Source organism: Zonotrichia albicollis, chromosome 16 (genome assembly GCF_047830755.1).
Source record: "Zonotrichia albicollis isolate bZonAlb1 chromosome 16, bZonAlb1.hap1, whole genome shotgun sequence".
NCBI lineage: Eukaryota > Metazoa > Chordata > Aves > Passeriformes > Passerellidae > Zonotrichia > Zonotrichia albicollis.
The window spans coordinates 10,215,225-10,241,005 of record NC_133834.1 but is presented as its reverse complement, the minus strand read 5'-3'; the positions used below and the strand labels follow the sequence as shown (position 1 = coordinate 10,241,005).

Here is a 25,781-nt window from a genome sequence, read left to right as displayed (position 1 = left end):
TCTCCTTTCAGCTTAGCTGGAACACAGCTATTTCATAACTATTTTAATAATGTTGCATATCAAAGGAAATGGGTCAAGATATTCAACTAGTAAAAAAAAAATTCTTATGCTTTAAATTTGGGCAGCAGAAAGCTGCTTATTAGAGAAGCTGTAATTTGTATGATGCTTCATGCTGATTGAGGCTACTGCAGAAAAGCTTTTCAAGATAGATAGAATGGTCTCTGAGGTGAATAGACCACAAAAATTTAGATTAAAAGGGAAGCTAATTCTCTTTTTGTCATCACACAGCCTTGATGCTCTGAGTGAAAATGGCATAGGAGATGAAGGAGCAAAGAGTCTATCTGAAGTCTTTCCAACCCTGACATCACTGGAAACATTAAAGTAAGTGCATTAAAGTAACATTAAAGTAAGGTTAACAGTTCAGGGAAATTTTGAGAAGAAACAGATTAAACCTAGAGACTTAAGGGACTGTCTGTTAACAATTATGGGTAAAAGTATCCCAAGGGCATGGAAGACCAATGAGCTTGTGGAGATACTTAATCAGTACATTCATTAGACAAATAGATTAATCCTTCCTGACTTCTCTTCAAGGGCTCTATCTTGCCTTTTTCTTTGCATTTGGTCTAAACAGACTGTCCAAATTATATTTTTTAAAAATTGAAAATTAATTTCCCCCCACAATGTAATAAATCAGAATAAATGTGCTCAACTAACAAAGTGATCTCACTTACTGTAGTTTATCACAGAATAAAATAACAGACCTGGGTGCAGAGAACCTTGCTGCAGCTCTCCCTTCCTTGTCTTCCTTAAAAACACTAAGGTGAGTCGTTGTATCTTGTTGTTTTGAAAGCATACCTTGCTGTCTCTGTCAGAAACTACTGAACAGGGAACAAAGAGGTAACACTGCAGCAGCCAAGCTTTTCACTTCATTTTTGCATAAAGTCTTCAGAAAGAAGAGGAGAAGTATGACATACAGAAGGATATTTGGGAATAGAGCAAGGACTGGGCTGATGTTTAAATCCAGTCCATAATACCCAGTTATGAATCCTGCCCTGCACAGATGTGCACCACATCTGCTGCAAACCCAAAGCTGTGTTTGCTGATCTGGGGACCATGGCCCATCCCACTGCACTGGGGAATGTGGCACAGGCCTGAGGGAAGCAGGGAATGCAAGGAATCCTGGTGTGCAATTCTGGAGTCGTTTGGTGGTGTGGAAATCTTTTGAATGCTGTACCCCAAATCTTTAAGCCTGATTTTTCTTTGGCAGAGTTTTAATTTGACCTGTGTGGACAGAAGTGTTCTTATTATCCATAGAATAATAGAATCTAGACCTTTTTTGCTGTACCTGTGCTAGGTGAAGAAGGATGTGACCATTTGCCTTACTTGATATAGGAAATATGAATGTGTGCATGAAACTTGAACTGCAACTAAGCATAAAATGAAAGTTAAGATGTACTTACCATGTCTGAAAACCCTTGATCTAATATCTGTGTACATTATCCGTTATTCAATTGTGACTCTTCCGGTTTGGTTTTCTGCAGCTTGTACAATAACAACATTTGCGATTTTGGAGCAGAAAATCTGGCAAAGGTTCTTCCTGCAATGACATCTTTAAGAGTGCTAGAGTGAGTATAAAATCTTTGAGATGGCCCAGGAGAGCTTACTTCATTGGAGACTGAAAATACAAATGTTTCATGTTTGGTTCTGGAGGGGACAGAAACTGAGGAAGATTTTGGGAAAATTTCACAGGGGAAGTGTGCCTCTGCAGAGTCCAGGTAGTCAGTGATTAGAAAGGATTAAGGAACAGTTCACCATAAACCCAGAAATATTGGTGTAAAGGTGGGAGAATAGGCTCATGGGGGAGCTAGAAAATGACCTCAGTAACTTGGAAAAAGGAATCCCTCAGCTGAATTAACATAATAAAGTTCCCATTCAACCTTCTGAGTATATTGTTACAGGGTTTTTGAACTGACAATCTATTTTGGGTTTTTTCCTTTTTCTTTCGTACCCCATCTGCAGATTAACCTATATAGTATTTTTTATTTTTAATAAAATGCTTGATTACACCATTTGATTTGGATTAACAAAGTTGTTTTTATTCCTCAGTGTTCAGTATAACAAAATAACTGGTGTTGGAGCCCAGCAGCTGACTGACAGCCTACGAAAATGTCCCCAGATGAAGAACCTGGTGTAAGTCTCTTGACAGGCTGTTTGCTGTACCTTCATCCTGTAAAACTGGGTTAGCAATCATGCTAAAGCTGCCTTCTGGATTTGTCAGATTATTTAAAAGAGGCACAAACAAAGACATCAGCAAAATACAAAAGCAGAGGTTTTTAAAAATGTTGTCTCAGGTTTCAGCTGCATTAATTCCCAGTAGTCCTAGGCAATCGAGCTTGTCTTGACTGAAACAGTTTCCACTGAGCCTCCTTTTGTTAATCTTCTACCCTCCCAGAGAACCAGACCTACTCTGTGCTGCACCACTTCTGTTTGAGGGATAAACAATGAGCAGCCATCATCAGAGGCTAAATAGACTGAAGCTACCGGTACACATTGAGAGGAAGGGAGTTTGATGGAAGGTCAAAAAAATAGTTACAGAGACAGGAGTGCAGTTGTGTGACCAGAGTCAGCAAGATTATGGAGTACTGAACTGTTTTTTTCTAAATCAAAATGCATTTTCCTTTGCTCCATAGCTTACATATTTTTATAGCATGATAGTCGAAAGACACCTTTAAAGTAAAGAAAGAAAGAAAGAAAACAACAGCAACAACAACCAGAAAAAGGCACAAACACATCAAACACACCAAAAGAAGGTAAAACAGACTGCACTTCTTAAAATCTCTTTTTTTTCTGAATTTGCCCTTACAGGATGTGGAATCCCACCATTCCCTATGGAGTTCTTGAACACCTTCACCAGCTGGACTCCAGGATCAGTGTGTAGATTCAGAGGATTCCATAAAGGTAACAAACCATGGCTCCCTGAGAAAACCAGGTTTGTTTCTGTGGGAGCTGTTGATTCCAGGCTCACTACAGCAGGCACAGTGACAGCATCCATGTGCCCATGGGCAATGTGGAGATGGTGCCCTAGAGTGGCACAGAGCAGTGTCACATCAGGCCCCCTTTCCCTGCCCTCACCTTGCACCTCCCTCCTCCCTGGACCTGCACTAGCACACTGCAAGTCTTTATTAAGAAAAATGGAGCCCTAGAACTCCCAGTCCAGCCCAGTTCAGTGACTGGCAGCTGCCCTGCTTAGCTTCTCATTTTTGTAGGGGAAAACTAAAGCTCTGTGTACTTCTCATGTTTAATAGATGAGTTCTGTACTCCTCAGAACTTGTTTTGTGTTGGTTTTTAGTAAGTCCTTTCACTTTTCCTTTGTTGAATACAAATCCTCACCAGCTGCCTGTGTGCCTGTGCAGCTGTACCTGTACAGTACTCAGAGCAAAACACTCCCTCCTACATTCCTTGTTCTGTGTCATTGTGTGGTTTAGCCACTGGCAGCCACTTTTACTTCATTGCCTGCACAGTTTCAAGGATCCTTGAAGTAATTGCAGCAGTGAAGAATTGTGGTGCTCCTTACTAGCCTACAGTGAGCTGAATCTTTGTCCTGTTGAAAAGCCCTACCTTCCTGAGAAAGGACACCAGGGATATGATCACTGTGAGGAAACCTGCATTAGCTCTGAGGATAAATAGCAGCAGGAACTCTGGATTCTGTCTCCCAACCTTGAACCATTCAGCATCCACCAGCCACTGTTGTCTCTTTACACAAATCATTAAATCTATGATTTTTGTAATCTTAATGGTGGTTAATCTGACAGGTGTACATCTAATGTTCTGTATTCATCATTTCACAGGTTTCATGAAGAAGAGGGGAGGGTGTCCTCTGTCCTTTCCTGTCTTCTTGCTGCTTTATGAATTGGTGTCCTCATGTTTGTTGCAAAAAATAACATTTCAGTTTCTAAGCGATGCTTAAATTGGATGACTTATAGAGTTCTAAAATGCTATTCAAAGACCCAGCTGTATTTCTACTTAAGTAGTAAAAATTAAGCAACATCAAAGATGAAAAGAGCACCTGGATACTGTGACCACCATTAAAAGAGACCAGGAAGCACAAGGATATTGTGAGTATAAAATTCCATCAAGTTATCGAAGAGCAAACTGAAAGCTGCTCAACCTGCAACATCTGAAGCACTGACAGATCAAATCTGATTGCTGATTTCATGGTGCCAGTGGTAACTGCCATCAAATTTGGTCTGATGATTTTGGACTTCCAAAGCTCAGGGTTACACATTTCACCTCTCTGTATGGACTGATTGGAAGCACTAGGGTGAGAAGCATAAAAAAGAGTCATCAGCCCTAGAAAGTGTTCTCATAAGATTATCCACAAGATTCTAGAAGTTGCTGTTTTCTTCACTAGTAATCAGTGCTGCTTTAAGGGATAGAAATGTATCTTCTATGACTTGTTACAGAATCCTTCAAAAAGATTGGGAAAAAAAAGTAATGAGAAGAAAGAAATTGAAAGTGTAAAATGATGAAGCATTGTTCTAAAATTATTGCAGAAATCCAAATAGATAAAAATAGCCAGTTTATGGCAGACAAATCCTCAAACAATTTTTGAAGGTTTTTACTTTGTCTCAAATGAGAACTCTGAATTCATATACCTGGATTGGTATTTAATTTCTTAAATGCAGCTGGGCAGCATAAATGTTTACAAGCACCGGTTTTATACTTGACAGTGATATCACTACTGTGTGTGGTTTCTGTGGCCTTCTGGCTCAGAGTTATGAGTAACCAGGCAATCAACAAAAGCACATCTCAAAGCACTATCATGTCTATGCTGCTGGTCTCAGTCATATGTGGGCCAAATATTCATCCTGCTGACTGCAACAGCAAACCATTTGTCTCTTTTATTCTTTTATTTCTGCTCTGTGAACATGAAGAGAAGTTAAAATTGGACAGAGGCAATTGTCAGGAGCAGGTCAGGAGCACCATTCTGGCTTCCCATCCAGATAAAGTCTGAGACAGAACAACAAAAAGCTAGGAATGCTCAAAATGCTACAAATTGAGAAGTCTTTACTTCACAGTTAGCTCAGGGTTAGTTCAACAACCTCTCTGAAATCTCTTCTGCTAGGAAGCACTGACAATACTGACCCAAGGATCTGTGCAAACTAGAATCTCTCAACTAACCTCTCAAATGCTCTGTTTCTTGGTCCTTAAAAATTCAGATTTAAACAGCTCAAAATCACAACATTCATTTTCTTTCCAGCAAGTTCTACTCCTCTGCTTAAGTTTCAGTGCCTGCAGAATCTTGACAGCAGGGATGTGGACAAATTAAAGAGAGTGAACAAATTAAAGAAAGAAGGGAGAAAGGAAGGTCTGTTTGTTGTTTCTGAGAGCAGGGAATCAGACATAAGGTGTAGAGGAAGAGAGAGCCAGGAGGAAAAACCCTGTGGAGAATATGATTGTAATTACAATTTGTATTTTTCCCAACTATCTGCATGGTTCTTCTTTATAGTCAAACTCTAGCCAGAGCCATGGATAAAAATCTTATTTATCTTCTCCTCTTGGAGCTGCTTGAATGGGAGGTAGTTTGAGCCAAATGTGGTGTGATATTCCCATCAGCCTGTGGCACTCCAGCCATGCAGATCCTTGTCTTGACCTCTCCTAGCTAAGCTTTGGATGACAAATGCCCTTTAGGGATATTTTCTGCAGCTGCACTTTACCATGACTGAGTCTCAGAATGTGCTAAATATTCCACAGGCAGCTGAATGTTGCAGGATGATGTCTGGACTACTAAAATCATGTTGGCTGTACTGCTGTTCTCTGAGTTAGTGGGAATGTATGTTTATAATGTACAGGTTGTAAATTTTGATACAGTGTTTTGGTTGTCTTTACACATCTTTTTTATTAATAAAAGTGAGTATTCTGTTTAACAGTACCTTCTAGTATCCGTTGAAATTTTGATTTTTCTCTTGGAAACACTGAAACCACACAGCAACTGCTGGCTTCTGCCACAGTAACAGGTTTGGGGCTTTGTCTTGCAGGCTAATGGAAAGCACTGTGTGAGGGCAGGACAGTTCAGTGGGCTGGAAATGGAGAAATAATTCTTTCTTAACAGGAACAGGTTCTTGCAATGCCAACTGCCAGACTGTAAGTTCAGGATCAGGAGATACAAATGTGCTGACTGAGGCCACCTGCTAATAAAAGCAAAAAGAGGTTTTCATCCTTTCTCAATCTTTGTAATTAAAAGTTCTAAACTTAATCTGGGTTGAAAGTCTGGATATTCTTATGGCACCGAGCTCCTCCAAAATGCTTTTGTCAAACGAGTGCCTTGTGTATAGAAACTGAATTCACTGGCTACCTTCTAAGAAGCTGTTGTGATCAAATCTCTACTCTAAAAAAATCTTTTAGGCTGAGGAAAATGCTGCTCTCTTTATGTCCATCTCTTTTTGTTGTCAGAGAAGCCTTGCTAAAATGCCAAGGATTGTGTCACCATGGCAGTCAGAGCCAATAACACTCTCCCCATCCTTTATATGCATGAAGCTGAGCTGTTCTGAGAAATCAAGAATCTTGGTCAAAGATTCAGAATCTCCAAAGTGACAGACTCAGGGAAATTTCTATTATTTTATTGTGCACTGTGTGCACAAACCCACTGCAGGGAATTTATTACAAACTCCTAAGTACTGCAGTAAGTACCAAAAGTGACAAACTGAACCATGTTCTTAAAAAGGCATTTGTGGGACCCTGAAAAACTAGTGAAACCACCTCTGTGAACACTATGAATGAATAATTATAGAGGCAGCAGGAATGCCCCCTGCAGTAGCAAAATTCAGCCTTTACTGTGTTACTATCAAATGGGCTTGACAAGTTTGTAAACTTGGTTATTCTTTCTATAGGTACCTAAATGGAGACTTGGCTTCCCTAAATGTATCTTTATGTGTTAGAATATTGTGCCCTAAGTGACTTTATTCCTGAATTGCTGTCCAGGGACTGTGTGGAACAAAACACTTGTCAGTGTTTAAAAGTCCTGAACTGCACCTGATGAATCCTATCTTGGAGAAATGCTATTTGGTTTGGTGTCAGTGCTTCTCCTCCTGCAGGAGCAGCTGAAAATTGCATTTGGAGCACAGAATTTTGGGAACTGGGAGCTAATTTCTACTGCCTAGAAACTAAAATGTGCTATTTGAATGCAACACACTGGGAGTATCAGGATACACAAGTTTGTCATTGTTTCATGGGGGATCTAAGCCATCAGCCTCTTGTTCCTCATACTGGCTGAGAAGAGACTCCTGACACCATCTGTGTGCAGCAGGAGCCCACGCTGGGAGCAGATGGCAGACACAGACTGCAGAGGACACACATCATGCAGAGTGTCAGCAGAATTGTTTTCAGTTCTGCTTTATCCAAAACGTTCCTGATACATCAACTCAGTTTAAAAATTGCAGAGTTACAAAAATCAGTCTTTTCTAAAAAGTATAATGACAATAAAACAAAACCTAATAACATGTGGGTTACCCCCCTTCCCCACACACAGTGCCTGATGTTTCAGTTCAGGTCTGATTTTTTAAGTAGCTGTTCATGAGAAAGGTTTCCTACCTCCTGGCCATCTCAGCAATCTGGAACTACTTGCATGTACCTGCAGGAAAACTGGAATTTCCTTGAAAGCATATTTCAATTATTTTCTTTTCAAACTGAAGAACAACTCCAACACAACTGTTTAATTTTTCATGGAAAAGGTCAGTCTTTATTGTATTGCTTTCACATCTGCACATAGGAACGTGAGCTTAAACAACCTGCAAAGTATCCTGTGTTAAATAATGAATCCACCTGACTTATATAAAATTCACTCTCTGATCTATTTCAAAACTCTCTTTTTAAATAAAATATCTTACTAGAGCACAGTTTTTGCCATTATACTCCCTGAACAGAACCTCCTTCAGTCACTCCTGCATATTTTCCCCTGAGAAAGCATTGCTTTTGAACTACTGGCTGGTAGAATTTTCAACATGTGATTGTAAAACTGGCTTAAGCTATATGTAGAGTGTGTCCATTTGGGTGACATGGTATTCATTCAAAAGTTTATCAAATCTGGGTAACATCTTGATTTTCTGTTACAATGGAACATAGTTTATCTTATTTTTTCATACTGTCCATCCCAGAATTACCCATGGAAGCCCAGTATGGTGCATGAATCACTGCACTAAGTGCACACACAAGAGGCAAAGACCGTGAAGAGAAGTCACAACTGACAAGGTCTGATGACAACTCCTCTTCTGGTTCTCTGGTCCTTATTTTCATCTCTACATTTCAGAGTACAGTTTCTTTCCAGGACTTGATCCATTGACTTGGTCATAATCCATTTCAGATGTTTAATGAATCTGTTTAAAAGAAAACACATAAATACAGAGTAACCCTCTATACTTAAAATAGACAGAAAAGTCACTGAGTATGTGACATACAGCACCATGTTGTTGACTTATTAGAAAAAAAAATTAAAAATCAAAACCTTTTGTGACTCTAGGTAATAATTCTTTGAGAAGTAAAGACCTGCACAACCTTTCAGAAAAATCAATGTCACAGTTTCTGTTCATGTCAGAGCCCACCAGTCCTTAGGAATTTTAACAAAGCCATGAAGATACCAGTGTGAGGGGTGTGAGAGTAAGAACTACAGTGCATCACATCAATTACTAGGGGATGTTCTTAAGAGTAAAAACAGCTGTGGCATACAGTGGGGTAACCTATTTTATCCAGATTTGATATCATTAGACCTACTAATTAAAACTGATGTTTGAATGGCTACTATCTTGACTAGACACTGTTCAATAGAGTGTTTTTATTGTTTGGATCATCATGTTAATTAAGTATTGCCTACATTTGATGTAGTCTCTGATTTTGGTCACTTTCTCTTCTGCTTCAGAGTTGCATTGTTCCAACTATTTTGGATCCACTGGTAAGTAGTTACAGAGCTAAAGAACATTTTGGGTTAACTTCTTGGTCTTACTGCCAAGAATAAATTACTGTTATATTGCTTTACCCCAGTTTATTTAATTTGCCTTGACTGACTCAAATCCCACTGCTATTAGGAGGTGATTGTTTACAATCATCAGGGGTAAATACAAAGCTGAGAAGATTCCTTTAAGTAGAACCAGAGCTGTGGACTACAAAGGTGCTGGGCACTAGTGACAGCATTGATCTGGTCCTGTGATTTACAGAAAGCTCATTAGTGTGGTGTGGAATGGTGCAGCTCTGAGAGGGGGCTGGCATGAGTGTGTGCTGAGGAGGAGCTGAGGCACAGAGCATGAGCAGGTCCCCTGGCTGCCTGCAGCTCAGGACATTCCTTGTTGTGTGCAGCAACCTCTGAATGGACAGCTCCTCCCTCCTTCCCCTGGCTGGGCCTGAATGAAGAATGGAATCAGATGTCACAGTTCTGCATGAGCTTGGACAGACACAGCAATAGTGTCAGTAACACAGGTGTTACAGGAGGCCAAAAGCAAACAGGTTGATACAGGACTGGGGGAAAGGTTCTTTTATGGATTGAAAGCAGATTAAAAGATTGGAAGCAAAGAATACAACTTGGTAGGAAAGAACTCAGTAGCAGAGTATACCAGGGGCCAATTTTTATTCATCACCATTACTGACTCAAAGAAGAGGATGAATAGAGAAATCTTCCAGACTGCAGAAAATAAGCTTTTTCAAGTATTCAGATCATGTACTGATAAAAAGGAAATCCAGAGGGATTTCATAACACAGAGTGGGCAAAGGGTGATGGGTTTGGAAAACATTTGCTGAAGGGCTGGGCAGCAATGTGCCATCCAACATCCTGCATTCTGCCTTGGAAAGAACAGAGAGCAGCCTGCAGATTTTGGTCAGGGACAGGAGCTCTCCCAGAGGTGGAACACAGGGCTGTGAGATCGTGGTCTGACTCATCACAACACTTCCATGTTCCTGTGTGCCACTTACTGCAGATACTGGGTCAAAACAAGAGGCACTTTTGTGTCCAGTGAGGCATTTCTGTCAAATGTCTGTCAGCAGCACACACTGCTCAAAATCCTTTCTCTCAAAATGAGGACATGAAAAGGGGGAACAGCAGCTCTACCAGGTTACTCATTTCATGTTTATCTGATTGCTTTCCAAGTGGAACTAAAAACTGATCTAAGCAGACAGTTCAGTGTGGTTGTTAGTATTCTGCACTGTAGATCGGATTCTAGGCTGACTTAAAAATAGCACAGCAAAATGTATTGGGCTCCAAAGCAAAGGGTAAAGCTGTCTAATGGTAGTTCCAAACACTACTGTAGGGCTGCTACTCCAAGACTGTAATTTGTTGTGGCAGATATTAAATGGGGTGTAAATTATGCAATTGGCCAGGATATTCAATCCTGCCTTTCTTATTTTCAGATTAGAAATCTGTCCCTCAAATTTCATGAGAACCTATTTTTTAACAGAAAACTTCAAAAATTTCAGAAAACTGGAAAATGAAGAGATGGAAAATATTTTAAAATATTTTTTTACATCTCAGAACTAGAACTTTCGATAGCCTAGAACATACCTGCAAGCCCTGAACAGTATGGCTGTAGGATGACTCTCGCATTAACAGCTCAGTCACGGTATCTTTGTTAATTCTGCCTTTGAAGTTACTGTTCCTCACAATGCAGGCTGGAGCTAAGGGCACATGGTGTGACTGTTTCACACCCTGACACTGTCTGCTCTCTGTTTCCTCACTTTCTGCAGCAGTGTTTCAGCTCTAGTGGCCTATTTAGGCTCCACTGCCTGGGCAACCCTTGGGTCTTTCTTTCTGGCCCTACAAAAGAATATTTAGCCTTCAGCTGTGAACTGACCTGGAGGTTCCCCAGCAATCCCTCACTCAGTGCACATCATCATTTTCCATTATACCATTATTTCCCATACATGGCTTCTATTTTTCTTTGCCCTTTTCATCACATATATTAGACACATGCTTGTGTCTTCAGAGAGCATCATTCAAACTATTCAGCTATTTTTCCTTCCTAATCTGTAGCCAAAGTAATAAAATTCAACTCTGAAAAGAAAGGCAGTAAGACAGTTTCCCTGAGCAACTGGAAAGATTTAGCAACTTGTGCATATTTAATCCTTTGGGATAGCTGTACTCCTTATAAGCTAGGATCATTATGAGGGGCAAATGCAATGAGTTAGAGACTAAATGTCTCTAAACAAATTATTCTTTTCTTCTATTTTAGGATTTATAGTTATTAGCTGAACTAGAGTGTCACTTTGTCTCTCCTCCAGAGGAAACAAACATGAAGAATTAAATTGGATTTATTTCTTAATTCCTTTGACAGCTTAAAAGTAGTAATTGGCTATTGACACCTATTGAAGCAAGTTTATTACTGAAAGCTTGATTTTTATAGGAAAGAACCACAGACTGTTAAAAAATTATTTTTTAAAGTTACTTGTGGCCGAGGCTCTTAACACATGCAATACTCAGGCCCAAACTATGTCTATCAAAAATTGAACATATCTCTAATTTCTGTGCCTCATTTTAATTCACATTATTTACAGCACCATTTGGAAACAAAAAATCTGCTTACTCTCTTGACATTATATAAATAAATGCATTTGGTAGAAAACTGTCCATGGCTGTGGTTAATGAGTCTGCATGGACAGGTGAACAATTAATGTTGATTTTGTCTTCCTTCCATCTAGAATGGAACTCCTGTTAAGTACACATTTCTTTAAAGCAGAGCTGTCAGGTGAGTTTGAACACTGGACTTCTTTTAATTTTAGTAACAGCTAAAAATTCAAAACATGGTTCTAAAAATAAGAGCAATTGTTCTTAATCCTGTTGCTACTGTAACCCATAAAACAGCCAACTGAGCTGCATCATGGAGTCAACAAATCACCTTGGTGATCTCTACCAAAAGAGGAAAAATTGTGAAAATTGGCAAGGTAAAATAAGTAACAAACCACTCTGTTCAGTATTTTTAATATTTGAAGTCTGAAAAGACAGAAGTTAGGAAGTAGATTCTGGTACATTTAAATGTATCCTGACAGTGCCAGTGACATCATTCTTCTGATCTGTCCTTTGCAGGACATCTCTGCTTCAGAGCACAGGCACAGGGGGTGGCTGTCTCACAGACACTGAGCTGCAGTTCTAATTGGCACTATATTGATGAGCTGCAGAGTTAAGCTATGTTGGGGTTTTTTGATTCAGAATTTAGATACTGGCATTCATTGGAAGTGCTGAGTCACAGGTTTTGAGAGCTGGATTCTGCTCACTGAAGATATTCATCATAATTCATCTTATGAAAAAATACAGGTAAAGCATGTACTGCAAGATTACATAAATTCAGTCTTCTCATTCAGTTCTCATTATTGATTACTTTTGCCCATTTTCTTTCTGATAGGAGTACTTTGTGATGAGTCACATCTGATTTTCTGAAAGTATGAGAATAGTCATATGACCTTATTCCAGGGGTCTTCAAATATATCTTAAATAACCTGAAACACTCACACAAAAACAGCAGATGACAAAAACAAGCTCAATTCTGTTCAGTTTACACAGATTAATTTCTTCATTTGAATAAGCCAGGAAACATTTTTCAGCTGCTTACTTATGTCTGCCTTCAATCTCTGCCACCAGTTTTGCTCAGGAACTTGAACATCATTTCGCTTCTACTGAGTTTATTCAAGTGAGGGGTTTGCTGCCTGAGAGCACAGAGCTGTTCTGATCCATGAGTTCTTTTATTTTTACATCTAAATCAGCCTTTCCTCACACTGCAGAAGGGCCTCCTGGGATTTGCCCCCTCTGTTTTCCCGTCACACGTCACTCACGCAGGGTGTGAGGCACAGAGGACGCTGCAAGGTTTCAGCTCAGGATAATCACAGCGCTCTGCCTGCTCTCAGAAATCACTGGTGAGTCACATGAAGAACCCTGCTCTTTAATGCAAAGAGTAGGCCTACATATTCTTCATCACTGCTGGCAAAACAGACCCATTCTTCCTGCAGTGTCTTGTGAATCCTCAGCACTTCTGGGTGCAAGGGAAACCTCCCCAGGCCAGGAGGGCAGGGGTTAACACTCACACAGCACTGGGTCACTGCAGGCAAGGCACCACAAGAATCTAAATCTTCCCTTTCAGGGCCTTAGTGCTGCTCCCAAAGCAGAAAACACAGCTCCAAATTAGGGCCCTCTTCTGCCTGCTTTGCTGCTACAGAACTGCTGAGGAGGAATGGCACAGAACAGTGAAGAAACCTGTAAGAGGATATGAACTCAAATCCCTCATCATGGTGGTAACACTGTGGCTTTGCCTGGTAGCTAAATAATTATGCAATTTGTAGCCTGGTTGCTATGTCTCTAAGTATAATTAAATATATAAATACATGAAACACAGTAATTTTTTTGCTGCCTAAGAATTGATCAAACTTTTGGGATTTGTGATGTGATTCTCAATGGAAACCACCATCTACCTTGACAGCTTCCAAAAGATGAAAGGTCAAGGGTGGAGCTGTGCAGAGCTCCATGAGCTCCTGTGGGTAAAAAAGGAGTAAGTTCTGAGCTTTCAGAAAACCTCTGCATTTTGGTTTCTGCATATGGAGGGGTTTATAGTTGGAATATCAAGAAGTTTCCAGAGCTGCTTATCTTATTAATAAGAAAGAAAATTTTAAGAAGCCAAATAATCTCCATGGAACTGAATGTGCTCATAACAAATGATATTTGTATAGTAGGAATTTTTTTTTTCCCACTGAGGAAAGTTGTGTCTGATGCTCTCATTGGGTCTTCCTGAAAACTAGACACAACTCATCAAAACAAATTCTAGACAGAAAAAAAAAGTTATTTAAAAAAAGTATTTTTAATCCATCTACTAAATAGCATTGGAGCACTAAGATTTGGAGTTTAGGGAAAGGTATTTTGAGGAAGAAAATGGATACAATTTTTAGCACCAAAGATTTTACTTGAGTTACCATCAATTTTTAGGAAATTCTTTCCTGGAATGCAGATCATGTGTGTTATTTGTCCAGCTGAAGAAGGAGACAACCACAAAAGTAGTCAATGGTGTTTTGTAGGGAGGATTGTGCTGCTCCACACATTCTATTCTAGCAGAAGGGACTCTCATCCAGTTGCTTGGGATGGACCACCAAATGCAGGCATAGACACTTCCATTTGCAGTGACTATATGCAGTGAGATTTCTTCAGTAGCAACAAAATCTGTTCACTCCCTTGTTAGGCTCCCACATGCCTTGGGCCAAGCCTTGTTCAGCTGTGTTTGTGCAATCAATGTTACTCCAACACCAAAAATGTCCAGTTTTTCCTTCTAAATTACTGACCAAAATCAGCTAATTCTTTTAAAATAATCTGACTAGAAATATTCAGGAGATAATTTTAACCTATGTGAAGGACAGAACTACAGGAAAGGTTTGTTTGGGTTTGCTAAATTAGAAGACTGGTTAAAATAGTTTGATATTAACTGTAGTGTGGTCACTGAATTCATACTTGTAACCTTATAACTGAATTTCCTATTTCCATCATTTCAAACAGAAAAATAAATATATCCTGAACTGGTTTTCAGATTTACAGACAATATTTTGCTAAAAAAAATCTGCTGGCAGATTTGCTAACACATTTTAATTTAAACTGTGAATGTTTTCATTAACATACATTTGGCACAGAAAGTCCTAGCTAGAAATAGTAATTTTTCTTCCCAAATGCATTTCAGTGTTTTAAAATGCTAAATCCTTACATTTCCAGACTTTTAGAATCACTCAAAACTACCAAAAAAAACCTGATCAAGCAAAACCCTCGTGCTACAATTAAAATGGTGAGCTGGGTAGTTTGTCACTATCCAAGAGAGTGGTTTTAAAGGGCAGCAAATTAAGATGTATTTCTGGCTCGAGGAAGGTCTCCGAATTGTAATAAATGTTAACCGGGATGCTCGTTTCGATTCAGGGCTGCTTTCAGGACCGGATCAGCAAAGTTGCTGCCCGGCAGTACAGGCAGCCCCCCATGCAGAGCTGCAGTGGCTCGGGGGAGTCCCGGGGGACAGGGTCGCTGTCCCCGGGCGCTGCGGGGCAGGGAAGCGGCGGGGGCGGCCCCGGCCCTTTGCCCGCAGCGCTCGCCCGCGCCGGGAGCTGCGGCGGAGCGTGTCCCCGGCGCCGTGCCCGCTGTGCCCGGCCGGACACTGAGGAATTACTTACTTCCCTGGCGAGCCCTCTGCCTCTCCACGGGCCTGCCCGGCGGCAGCGGGTCCCGGCCGCCCCTCTGGCCCCTGCACCGGCGGGGCGGGTGCCATTTGGACGGGAAGATGTTGCGCAGAAGGAGCCGCGACGGGATCGCGCAGCGGGGCCGCGGCGGTCCCCAAGCTGAGGCCATGCGGGCACGCCGGGCCCCTGCCCCGGGCCAGGCGGCGGCGGAGCTCAGTCGCTTTGGAGCGCCCTGGGGCGTCACTCCAAGTACCCGTCAAACACATCCAGCTCGCTGTCCGTCTCGTAGAGCACGGAGCCAGGGTCGGAAAGCATCCCCAGATCCACCAGAGCCTGGTCCATATCCTCGGGCAGGAAAACGATGCCCACATTGAGGACGATGTACTCCATCAGGAAGGCATAGTACAGGATCAGCACATTGACAAAGAACAAGCCCACGTAAAACATATAGGGCAGCACCAGCAGCGCATGGAAGGCCCAGGACTCCACCGAATCCAGACGTGCGGAGACCGCGGCGGTCATGCAGCCGTGGGGGCTGCGGGGGCAGCCGACCCGCCCGGCCGGCGCGGGGAGGCGGACGGCCGCGGCGGAGCTGGGAGCGGGGCAGGACTGTACGCCGCAGCCCCGGTGGCAACAAAGGGCAGAATCTCTGAGAAGCCGGATCCAGACTCCGGGAAGAGGCGAGCCCCGCAGGGGCGCGGAGCGGCCGGCTCGGTCCCTTCAGTCCCCGGAGGAAGAGGCGCCCGGCGGGCGGGCGAGCGGCCAGCGCGGGTTCAGCGGCGCTGCCGCAGCCCCGCCGCTGGCAGGAGGCTGCTCAGCGGCATGTCCAGCCCGGCTACTGCAGTCCCGCCGCGGCTCCCTCCTCCTCCTCCTGCCGCCCGCAAACTTTGCGGAAGGAGCCCGCAGGCGCGTTGGGAGCTGGGCTCGGAGCACCTGCCAGCGAGCCCGGCCTGCGCGGCAGGACCGTGCTGCCCGCCCGCCCCTCGTTCCCCGCCCCGCGCCTGCCCCGCCGCACGCCGCCGTTGTTTACCAGCGCCGCGCTGCTGCTGGCGCGGGGCGGCCGTGACGGGCGCCGCCGCCACCGCCGCGTTGGCGGCACTGGGGTCCCGCCGAGGCTGCACGGGGGCTGCAGGGGACAGGGGCCGCTTGCGCGACCCTCGGCTGCGCACTCCTGCCTGCCGAGCTCTGCCGCAGCCCTCAGCCTGCGGAGCGGGACAGCGCGGGCAGGTTGGGGCTGTGCCTTCGCCCCTGGAAGTTGTTTCACGACCTCTGCTGTGACCGAGGCCCTCCTGCCCCTCTCGGCTGCGGTGCAGGTGCTTCTTTGCTGACCAAGGCTTTACCTATACCAAAATATAACCGAAGGTGGGATTTTAAACTCGGTCCATTTTTGACACTGCCTGACAAACTCTTCAGCTTTTACATAGATTTAGTTTATTTCTCTGGCTAAAGCAAAAAAAAAAAATTAAAATCCAAAACTAGATCAAGACAGTCAAGAGTCCCCTTCTCTTTGTTCTTCCTCAATTTTTAGGCCGATTTAAAATCCTTACTGGAAGAATCTCAGCAAGGGAAATTCCAGCAGCTGTATTTCTGACGCTGCGTCTTGCAGCACAGGAGTGACCCCACAGAACAGCTTCGTTTGGGCTATGGAAGCCGAACAAGGACTGTCAGGCAGGGGCCAAATTTTACCTCAAATTACAACACATTTAGGATGTACTCGTTAGACGCTTAATGTGTTTTGGGTTTTTTTCTGGTTCGGGTGCCTTTTACTCTCTTATGTTGTTCTAAGCAAGCCGGCCCCAGAGCGCGCCCCGCGCAGGCCCCGCCCCGCCCTGCCCGTGTGAGGGCTTGGTCCCGCCCCCCGCGGTGCTGCCTGGGACTCGCAGTCCGCGGGCCGGGGGCGGGGCCGGGCCGGCGATTTCCGGCGTGCCCTGGCCGCGCATGCGCTTTGCGCGCCGGTTCCGCCGCCGAGGCTCCGGGCCGGTCCCCGCCCGCCGGTCGCCCGCTCGCCCCGCGGGGCTATGAGGCCGTAGGGCCCGCGGGCCGGAGCAGCCTTCCGCCGCCAGCATGTTCGGCCGCTCCCGCAGCTGGGTGGGCGGCGGGCACGGGAAGGCCTCCCGCAGCATCCACTCCTTGGACCACCTCAAGTGAGCGAGGGGCGGCCGCGGGCTCGGGGCGGCGGTGAGGGCGGAGGGTGGCGGGGCCGGGAGGGGGCTCGGAGGGGGCGGTTGTGGCCGGGCTCCGTCCGCAGAGCTGCTCGGGGCAGGTTTCCCTCGGAGCCGGCTGCGGGGCCGGGAGAGGAGAGGGCGGCTCGGCGGACGGCGCTCCCCCGGCGCTCGCTGCCCTCGCCGGGGCGTTTTGCCGCAGCTCCCCTGAGGGGAAAGCGCCCGGAGCAGTCCCCGGTTGGCGGAGGCTCTGAGGTCTGGTGTCCGCCTCACGGAAACCGGCCCATCCGTCCCAGAAAGTCCTCAGGGCAGACGTAGTTCGTCATGTAATGTCACACTCCGGCTGCCATGCGTGTTTGTTTTGTTTTTAGCAATGCCACAGAGTCTTCGGTGGGGTAGAGTGCAAGGCGTGATAAATACAAGAAATACCGCATTCCTGGAGAGAGAGAACTTTGTTTGTTTCCTGCTGGCGGCTGAGGCGCGGGGCTGGAGCCGGGGTGTGGGCAGTGCAGCTCCCGGTGCGAGGGGAGGTCCATGGCAGCCGTGAGTCACGGCGGGCCGGGTGTGCCCGGCGCTGCGGGACGCAGCCGCTGCTGCAGAAGGAAAGCTCTGAGCTAGAGAGCTGTAGTGCGTTCTGCAGCCCCACAGCCGTGTGTTACTGCTGCCCGCAGAAGGTGGAATAGTTTTCTTCCAGCTCCGCCGCTGGAGAGTTGGAAGGGTGGCAAGGGATAAAAAATTTAATTTCCCTGTTCCAATTTAAGTGTTCCGCTCTTGCAAGAAAAATGAGAACCACCTTGATAGCTTCTCTTTGTACTGAACGAGAAAAGGAGGTCATTGAGACATGAAGCATTTTCTAAATGAAATCACTGTGACTATGTAGCTCATTGAGAAAAAGTGCTTTGTGCTTTTCAGTCATCTTGCAAGGAGGACATGAATGGGTTCTGACAGTAACGGGCGGGATGCCCTGTACGGGATTTGGATCTTGCAGTTGTTTTATCAGGATGATTTATGGATTCTGGTCCTTGTCTCTAAACTGGAAAAATGTTCAAAATGAGCAAGACTATCTGAAATGCAATGCTTTTTACCAAAGACACGGAACTCAAGCCCATGAATACAAAACTAATGAGGCAGTAGCACTGCAGAAATAATTTTGAAAGTATTGTAGGTCAGACTAGCACGCCTGTGTAGTCTGGTTTTACAGGGAAAAGGGGGAAAAGTCATGTTCGGATGTAAACATAGGAATCTTCTGTTGAACATCCAGTTTTTGTGTACTGCTCAGCATTAGTTGAGCTTAAGCTCTTCCTGACTTTGATGTGAAGATAGAGCAAGAATGCTGGTGCGTGATGAAATTTAAAAAAACTGAATTTAAGTTTAGGGGGGAAAAAAGAGCAAGACTTGAGGCTTACTTTCACATGTCAGAAAAATGTGTCCATATGATCTGTTGGGGCCACAGAGAATAGAAAAATAGCACCTTACCTCATTTGTAGCAATGGGGAATTGGGCTGTAAATGTTTGTGGCTTGTTATTAGAGAGCTGAAGTATATATTTACCTACTGAAGTACAAGCTTTGGTCTGTTTGCTTTTGTTGCATGTGATTTCTATAATTATGAATCTGAAATCGTCATATCCAAAGGACAGATAAGACTTTGATCTGTTTATACTATGTATGTTTTAAGTGCTTGTTTATCCAAACTGTGTGAATTTCAGCTTCTAGCTGGGTGCCAACAGGAAAGGTGAAATTGAGGTCTTTTCCAAGTATTGGAGTGGGTCAAGTAACAGAATGAAAAAGGTGAGAGAGCCCTTGTTTTGGGGTCAAGAAAGAAAGAAAGTCTCAGTAAGCACACTAGATAAGCTGTTTACCTTCTATCTTTTCAACTCATCAAAGTCCCATTTTGTGTTCCATATGAAGAAGCTGAGTACAACACACCTGCATTGCCATTACAGGTTAGCTCAGTGTGCAAAGGGTACATTGTGCTGTGTTACAGGGGTGAAATCAGTCTGGGCTAGCCTTGTGGGAACATTTTTGATTTTTAACATGCATAAGGCAGAGTTTAGTCTAAATTGTAAACAATCCACATGCTTAGTGATGCCAGCAGCATTACTGCTTTTGGTCAGTGAGTGCTGGATCTTTCCCATCGGCTTTAATGCAGTTTGTTTGAGGTTTGCTTTTGAAATTTTGCTGTTCAGTCTTCCTGCAAACACACCAGAGAGTGGATTGGCTGAAGGAAAATTATGACACTCTTTGCATTGGGTGTTTTTATACAGTCTCTTGATCTAGGGAAAACAGTTAAAATTTAATCTAACTTCTGAAATGCCATCTAGAGGAGGATGACACAGTGCTACTCGCTGCCTAGGTACTTCTCAGAGAACTTGATCTTTTTGTGTGTCTTTGTTTCTAAGTCAGACTTTGCCCCTACTTTTCTGTGGTATTTTACACAGCCCTGTTGCTACTGTCAAGTTCACTTGCCATGGCTGCTTCTGCACTCGGTATTTTAATTGTGTTGTGATTGCACAAAGGTTCCATGCCACTAAAATTGGGTGCTGAGCATTTCCCATGCCTTGGTCAGATGCAGTGGCCATGAAGGTGAGCTTGAAGTCCTTTTCCGTGGGTGATTCATTTCCTGAGGCGCTGTCTGTGCTGTGCATCAGGTGTCCTGTGTGAGAACAACATGCAATTACCTGGTCACAGGCAGTGAAGGAGCAAGCCTGCTATGGGCAGGTCTGGGCTTTTAAAGTTTGAGTGCTTGACTTCTTAAACTCTTACCTGTTCCAGTGTATTTTTGTAAGTATTGAGTAGGAATGTCATTAGTATGCACTTACAATATTCACCAGTTACTATGTTGCCACTTTGAGCATGGGTTCTAACCAGAAAAATGTTCAGAATTTTATTGGGTTTGTTGAGTTGCTGACAACATCTCCCACTGGTTCTGATGGTGTTGAGTGCTTTGGCACTTCCTGCATGATGTATTTTTGTTTAAACCCAGTCTCCAGATATAGAGAAGACAAAAGTCTCCTCTTTGATACTTTTGTGTTTTGAAGCACAAACCTGATCCCTCTGTAATCAGCATTTAGAGACAGCCTTTAAAGACTTACCTAAATACAAAGATACTGGGTTTGTGTGATGCTTCATGTTCTCATAATATGGTATTTCACATGTCTGTAAAGAGAAGCAAGTATGTGTATGTTTCCTTGTACATTTTCAAGCAAACAGGATAAATAAAAAATGAAATAAAAAGAAATAGCTTGAAGGTGAAGCCCAAGTTTCCTCTAAGTGCATCAGTGCCTTAGCAGAATAAGGAATTTGCAGTAATGCTTCTACTAAATAAATAAATTTTGGGGTAATGTATTTCTGATTATTAAATGCTTCTTGCTTTTTGTGTTTGTAATGCTTTACATTCCATAGGCTCCCAAAATGAAATAATAGCTTGTCATTCTTCCCACCGCATCCCATACCCAAAATCCTACTGCTGGAGTAAACTTTAATCCCAAATTTGTATAATATAACTTATTAATGAGAAATACATGTTCACAGATGCAGTAATTTCTATGTGACTTCAAATTAATAGTCTAAAATATGTGAAGTAATATAGTATTAATTACTAACTGTTTCAGGAAGTTGTTAAAATGATTGTGGAATGAAGTGATCTAATTGCCATCTCTTCTCTCTTCTCTGTTCCATTAACTGCTGCATCCTCAGAGCAGGGACTGGGTTTGTGCTTTGTCTTTTGTTCACTGTCCTGATGATGCACAAAGTGCCCTAATGGGAAGCTTTTCCGGGGCTTGTGTGCCGATTTAGAAACCCCAGGAATTCTCACATCTTCACTGTGAGCCGTCCCACTGTCTGTGCACAGAAGGAACCTTGAGTTGGGATCTCAGATTAGTGGAAGAGGATTTCCAGGTGCTCTTTGCTGTTCAGTGACTGTTCTGGTACAGCCCGTGACCAGGCAGTTGTGACTGTAGGACACAGCTGAGAATCAGCTTTTCCTAGAGTGGTTTCAGTGTGATCAGTGACTGGTTTGGGTTTGAAAATGAGTGTTGATTTAGGAGGGGGGAAAGAAAACACTATGAAGAGGGAGAGAATTTTTTTTTTTTACTGAAGAGAAAGATAAAGAAAAGACAAATCCCCCTCCACCTCTCCCCCCTCTGCCACCTATTCCCTTTTTCCTCCTTTTTGCTGGCTGGTGATATCTATGATATGGTCATGGCTTTGGGAATGCAGTGCAGGCTTTGCTGATTAGGGGAGTGAGGGAAGGGAGCGTGGTTTCAGGTTTGTGAAAGCTGTGGACTCCTGAGGGCTGTTTACCTCTCGTGTCCTTGGGCAATACTCAACACAGCACAATTGTTGGTTGAGGGTGAAGTGATATCCAGAGCAGTGAGCACAGAGTGTTTCACCCTCAGCTCCTCTGAAACAGCACCTGTTCCCTGCATGGCTTGTGGGGACAGACTTTTCTGCTGCAGATCCTGGGAAACTCTGCCCAGCTCTGGCAGCTCAGTGGTTGAAGGCTCCCAAAACCAAATTTGACAGATTTTGAATAAATTGTAAATACGATCAAAGTTCTTGTGTGTTTGTGAGAGATTTCTTGAGTTCAAGCAAAAGGTTCTGAAACTGGGTAATATCTTGTCTTGTCTTTGGAAGTCTGATAAATATTTGGAGCAGCCTCACATGAGTATTCAGTTAAATGGCATTTTAGTCTCTGGCTGCATGCTTGCCCAGTGCAATGATTCAGTTTTTTAGTGTTGATAAAATTGATGGGAATCCTGGTTTTGGAACATAATTTCAAGTCTGTTTTTTGACCTAAACATCTTACTTTAAGCCATAAACCAGACACCCCAAAATTTATTTTTAGAAATGCACTGTGTTTTTTGGAACCTTACAAAAGCTTGGCAAAATTCTATTAATGAGATTCCTAAAATTTTAGTCTGAATCACTGAACAAACTTTCATGGAATTCAAAACAATAATGAAGGCTGCCCCAGGGTCAGGACTCAGGCTGTTTTCACAGAATTAGATCCTGGAAGTTTGATTAACTCCACTATTCATGGCAAGATTAATAATATGGGAAATCAGTCATCCTTTCCAAACGCTTGTGAGTATTTGCACAGAAATGCTGAGGTGTTACTCCTGGTTTTCAGTACAATCATAACATAATAATATAGGAATTGTGTTTAGAAATCCAGACTTGTGCAGTTCAAAAATGACATGGAATTTCCCTCATGTTTTTTAATTTATTTTCAAAACTGTGCACCTTTCTTATATTTACCCTTTTTTTAATCACTATATAAAAGAAAAAAAAAAGAGGGAGAGAAGCAGTGGTGATTTTTGTGCTTTTATTAGAATATGATGTAACAACTTACTTTGGCAAAAACTTGCTTCTTTGAAGAGTAACATTCTGAGACTTAAAACCTGAAGGGCTTGCATTCCCTATAGCTTCCTGTCACCTGTGATATAGACATACCCTTTTTAAAGCTTCACTAGACAGTCTTAAACTCTTGCCTTCTGAAATGATAAAGCTGGAATTAACCCCTTTTCCAATCAGTGTTTCTGGGCAATACTGATTTCTGGGAGTGCTCAGAGGATGATGAAGTTTTGCCAAGGTGAACGAATGGTCTTTGAGGGTCCTGATACTGAACATCAGAGTAGATGTGAGTCAGCGAGGGGCTCTGCTGGCAGGAGAAGGGATTGAACTCGTGGCGCTCAAGAGAAGGGTTGGACCTCACTGCCACTTTTCTGTATCAGCTGCTGCATGCTTACCTGCTTCTTCTCTTTCTATTGCTGTTGTTCATCACTCCTTTGACTTCAACATATTCCAAAGGAATTCACAGAAGAAGCACCTTGGGACCAGTTGCAGAGTTTCTGGTTCTATGTTAACATTTGCATTAGCACCCATAACTCACCTGGCTGGGGGATGTTTGTTCCCTTTGTCACTCTGTTTAACAATTACTTTTCTCTCTGCATCAGTATTAGAAGGAAATTTTAGGATTTAAAAGTTGGCCAACTGTTAGACCTGGTGTGTGCATATGTGTGTGTCTGTGTTGGTGCAGTGGTGAAGGACAAACATGGTGCCTGTGGGAGTGGCAGGACAGCTCATCACTTTGCTTCTTTTCCCTGTTAGGTACATGTACCATATTTTGAGTAAGAACACGATTGTGACGGATCACAACCGCAACCTGCTGGTGGAGACCATTCGTTCCATAACGGAGATCCTGATCTGGGGGGATCAGAATGACAGCTCAGTGTTTGAGTGAGTATCCTGAGCCCCTTCTCTCTGGGACTCTGCTTTTGTGCTTGAAGAATGCTTGGAGTTGTACAGAGTTCTGTTCCTGTTAACTCCCCCAAGGAGTTCTGTTCCTGTTACTGTGAACTCCTCCAAGACTGCATTTCATGACTGTATGTTTGTAAAGAAATTTTTCCTGTAGTAGATGTGTGAGCAGGTTCATATTCATGTCATACAGGAATTTGCTGCTTCTAAGTGTTTGGATTCCAGAGCCCCTTTCAAGTACTGCTTTTGTTTGACTCTCCATTCTTTTGATATAAATATGAACTCTAACCTATTTTAGGGTCCAGATTTACTCAGTACTTCTAATATCACATTGCTTCAATTTACCTGAGATATCACAAATTCTAGCTGTGGTATTTAGAGCTGCCTGATAAATTGAATGTACTAAAAATACAGTAAGAAAAGCCCTGAATACTTGATACCTTTTTTTCTGCATAATTTCAATTTTAAGCCCTCTTGTTTAGTATTTAAGGGTTTTGAAAGATATTCTTTTGTTATGCATGTGCAACTTTGCAAAGTAATTCTTCATAAAAGCGAAACATGCTGTTTGTCAAAGTTGCCTTGAATTATCCCTGCTCCTAGCCAAATTATGTTCATGTTACTTACAACATGTGATTTAATGACATCTTGATTTTCTTTCAGCTTTTTCTTGGAGAAGAACATGTTTGAGTTCTTCCTGAACATCCTGCGTCAGAAGTCAGGTCGTTATGTGTGTGTGCAGCTGCTGCAGACTCTGAACATCCTTTTTGAGAACATCAGCCATGAAACATCCCTGTGTAAGGACACACTTCCAAACTGCTTAGGATGAAGTGATCTAGATTTGATTGGATTCCCTTTCATTCAATGAAATTTAGTCCGAGTACCTCTGCACAGAACTATGAATTACTGACAGTCTTTTAAATTGAACGCTACCAAAAATGTGGTGTAAACTGATTCCACAATACCTTTGAATGTAAATTTTCCGTGGTGCAAAAGTAGTTTTTTGGTACAACAAGCATTTACCATGTTCCAGGGGATTCCTTAAGTCAAATTACTTGTGATCTGAAATGTTGACTTGCTGCCACAGGTCATGTGGTGAAACTCTGGTGTGTAATTTGTACTGTAACTGTTCTGACATCATTGGTGCTGGCAGTCAGCCACAGGAGGTTCCTTCAAAGTTTTTGGCAAATTATTAATTCTCCATCCTCTATGTAATTTGAAGTATTCCACAACTGTTATGAAAGTTATCATCAAACCTTTGCCAGTTGGGACTTGGGAAGGAAAAGAGTTTAGTGTTACTAGCTGTGGAGTTTACCTGAATTGACTAAGATGAAGTATATTCTCAGTTGTCTTGTTCTTGAGAGCAAAGACCTTTGTGGGGAGCAGATCCTTTATATTAATGCTCAAAGGCATCACTTGTTTGGCTCAAAATTGTGATCTTCAAGCATCAGATTGTTGTTTTCTAGCTGGCACCTTAAATACAGCCTGTTACCACTGTGATTTTTTTTTTTTGGTTAAACCTGTGTAAATACTTTTTTTTTTCAGACTACCTGCTCTCTAATAACCATGTGAATTCTATTATTGTCCACAAATTTGACTTTTCTGATGAAGAGATCATGGCATATTACATATCGTTTTTGAAAACTCTTTCCCTGAAACTCAATAATCATACTGTACATTTCTTTTATAATGAGGTAAGTAAAGAAAGTTGCAGTATAATGATGAGGACTTGAATTAGAAATTGATAGGAGTGTGGCACATACTCTGTTTAGTCTCTTGTCTCATAATGTCTTGCATTTATTTTTGAAATGGCCATGCCAGTGGTTGTGAATTTGTTTGTGAGAATCTCTGCACAAGCATGGCTTTGTCCTCTTACAACTATAGTAAACTAAAAATCTGGAAGTTAGTGTTACATTGGCTCATTTCAGTAGTTTTAAAGTCTGCTTCCTTGAGAATTCAACTTACTTATGCTTTCTTTTCTTGTGCTTTCATAAACAGGATCTTTTCTATTGCATCACTTGGTTCTAAGAGGTTTAGTCAAAGTCCAAAAAGCTGATTGAAAGGGCAAAGTTGAGCTGGGTTTTTCCTCTGCACTCTGCTTTCTGCCAGAAGAGGGCATGGAAGCACTGGCTGTGTGTGCAGTTATTCTGGGAAGCTCTGGTGCTTAAAGCAGCTCATTTTAATGCCGAGCTACACAT

At 42.9% G+C, this 25,781-nt stretch overlaps 3 protein-coding genes across 9 annotated transcripts in view; 2 read left to right on the top strand and 1 right to left on the bottom strand.

Moving 5' to 3' along the window:
• CIITA (class II major histocompatibility complex transactivator) overlaps positions 1 to 6,896 on the top strand; it is a 38,765-nt gene extending 31,869 nt beyond the window's left edge. For both annotated transcript variants that reach the window (XM_074553056.1, XM_074553057.1), the window contains 6 exons: positions 289 to 381; positions 737 to 820; positions 1,542 to 1,625; positions 2,107 to 2,190; positions 2,866 to 2,958; positions 3,849 to 6,896. In XM_074553056.1, the coding sequence (XP_074409157.1) occupies positions 289 to 381; positions 737 to 820; positions 1,542 to 1,625; positions 2,107 to 2,190; positions 2,866 to 2,938 (418 nt within the window). In that variant the 3' untranslated portion in view covers positions 2,939 to 2,958; positions 3,849 to 6,896. The remainder of the gene's footprint in view (positions 1 to 288; positions 382 to 736; positions 821 to 1,541; positions 1,626 to 2,106; positions 2,191 to 2,865; positions 2,959 to 3,848) is intronic.
• Positions 6,897 to 7,710: 814 nt separating this feature from the next.
• On the bottom strand, positions 7,711 to 16,153 carry DEXI (Dexi homolog). The gene is made up of 2 exons (XM_005487648.4): positions 15,160 to 16,153; positions 7,711 to 8,372 (listed from the first exon to the last, which is right to left on the bottom strand). The coding sequence occupies exon 1, from the start codon at positions 15,685 to 15,687 to the stop codon at positions 15,406 to 15,408; it is 282 nt and encodes a 93-aa protein (XP_005487705.1). The 5' UTR covers positions 15,688 to 16,153; the 3' UTR covers positions 7,711 to 8,372; positions 15,160 to 15,405.
• A 930-nt stretch (positions 16,154 to 17,083) lies between these two features.
• Positions 17,084 to 25,781, top strand: part of CLEC16A (C-type lectin domain containing 16A) — a 57,869-nt gene continuing 49,171 nt past the window's right edge. For 5 of the 6 annotated variants that reach the window (XM_014267506.3, XM_074553058.1, XM_074553061.1 and 2 more), the window contains exons 1-4: positions 17,085 to 17,309; positions 23,440 to 23,568; positions 24,247 to 24,380; positions 25,129 to 25,277. In XM_014267506.3, coding sequence (XP_014122981.2) covers positions 17,230 to 17,309; positions 23,440 to 23,568; positions 24,247 to 24,380; positions 25,129 to 25,277 — 492 coding nt within the window. In that variant the 5' untranslated portion in view covers positions 17,085 to 17,229. Of the gene's footprint in view, positions 17,310 to 23,439; positions 23,569 to 24,246; positions 24,381 to 25,128; positions 25,278 to 25,781 lie in introns of all 6 variants that reach the window. The other variant, XM_074553059.1, reaches the window with a different exon arrangement.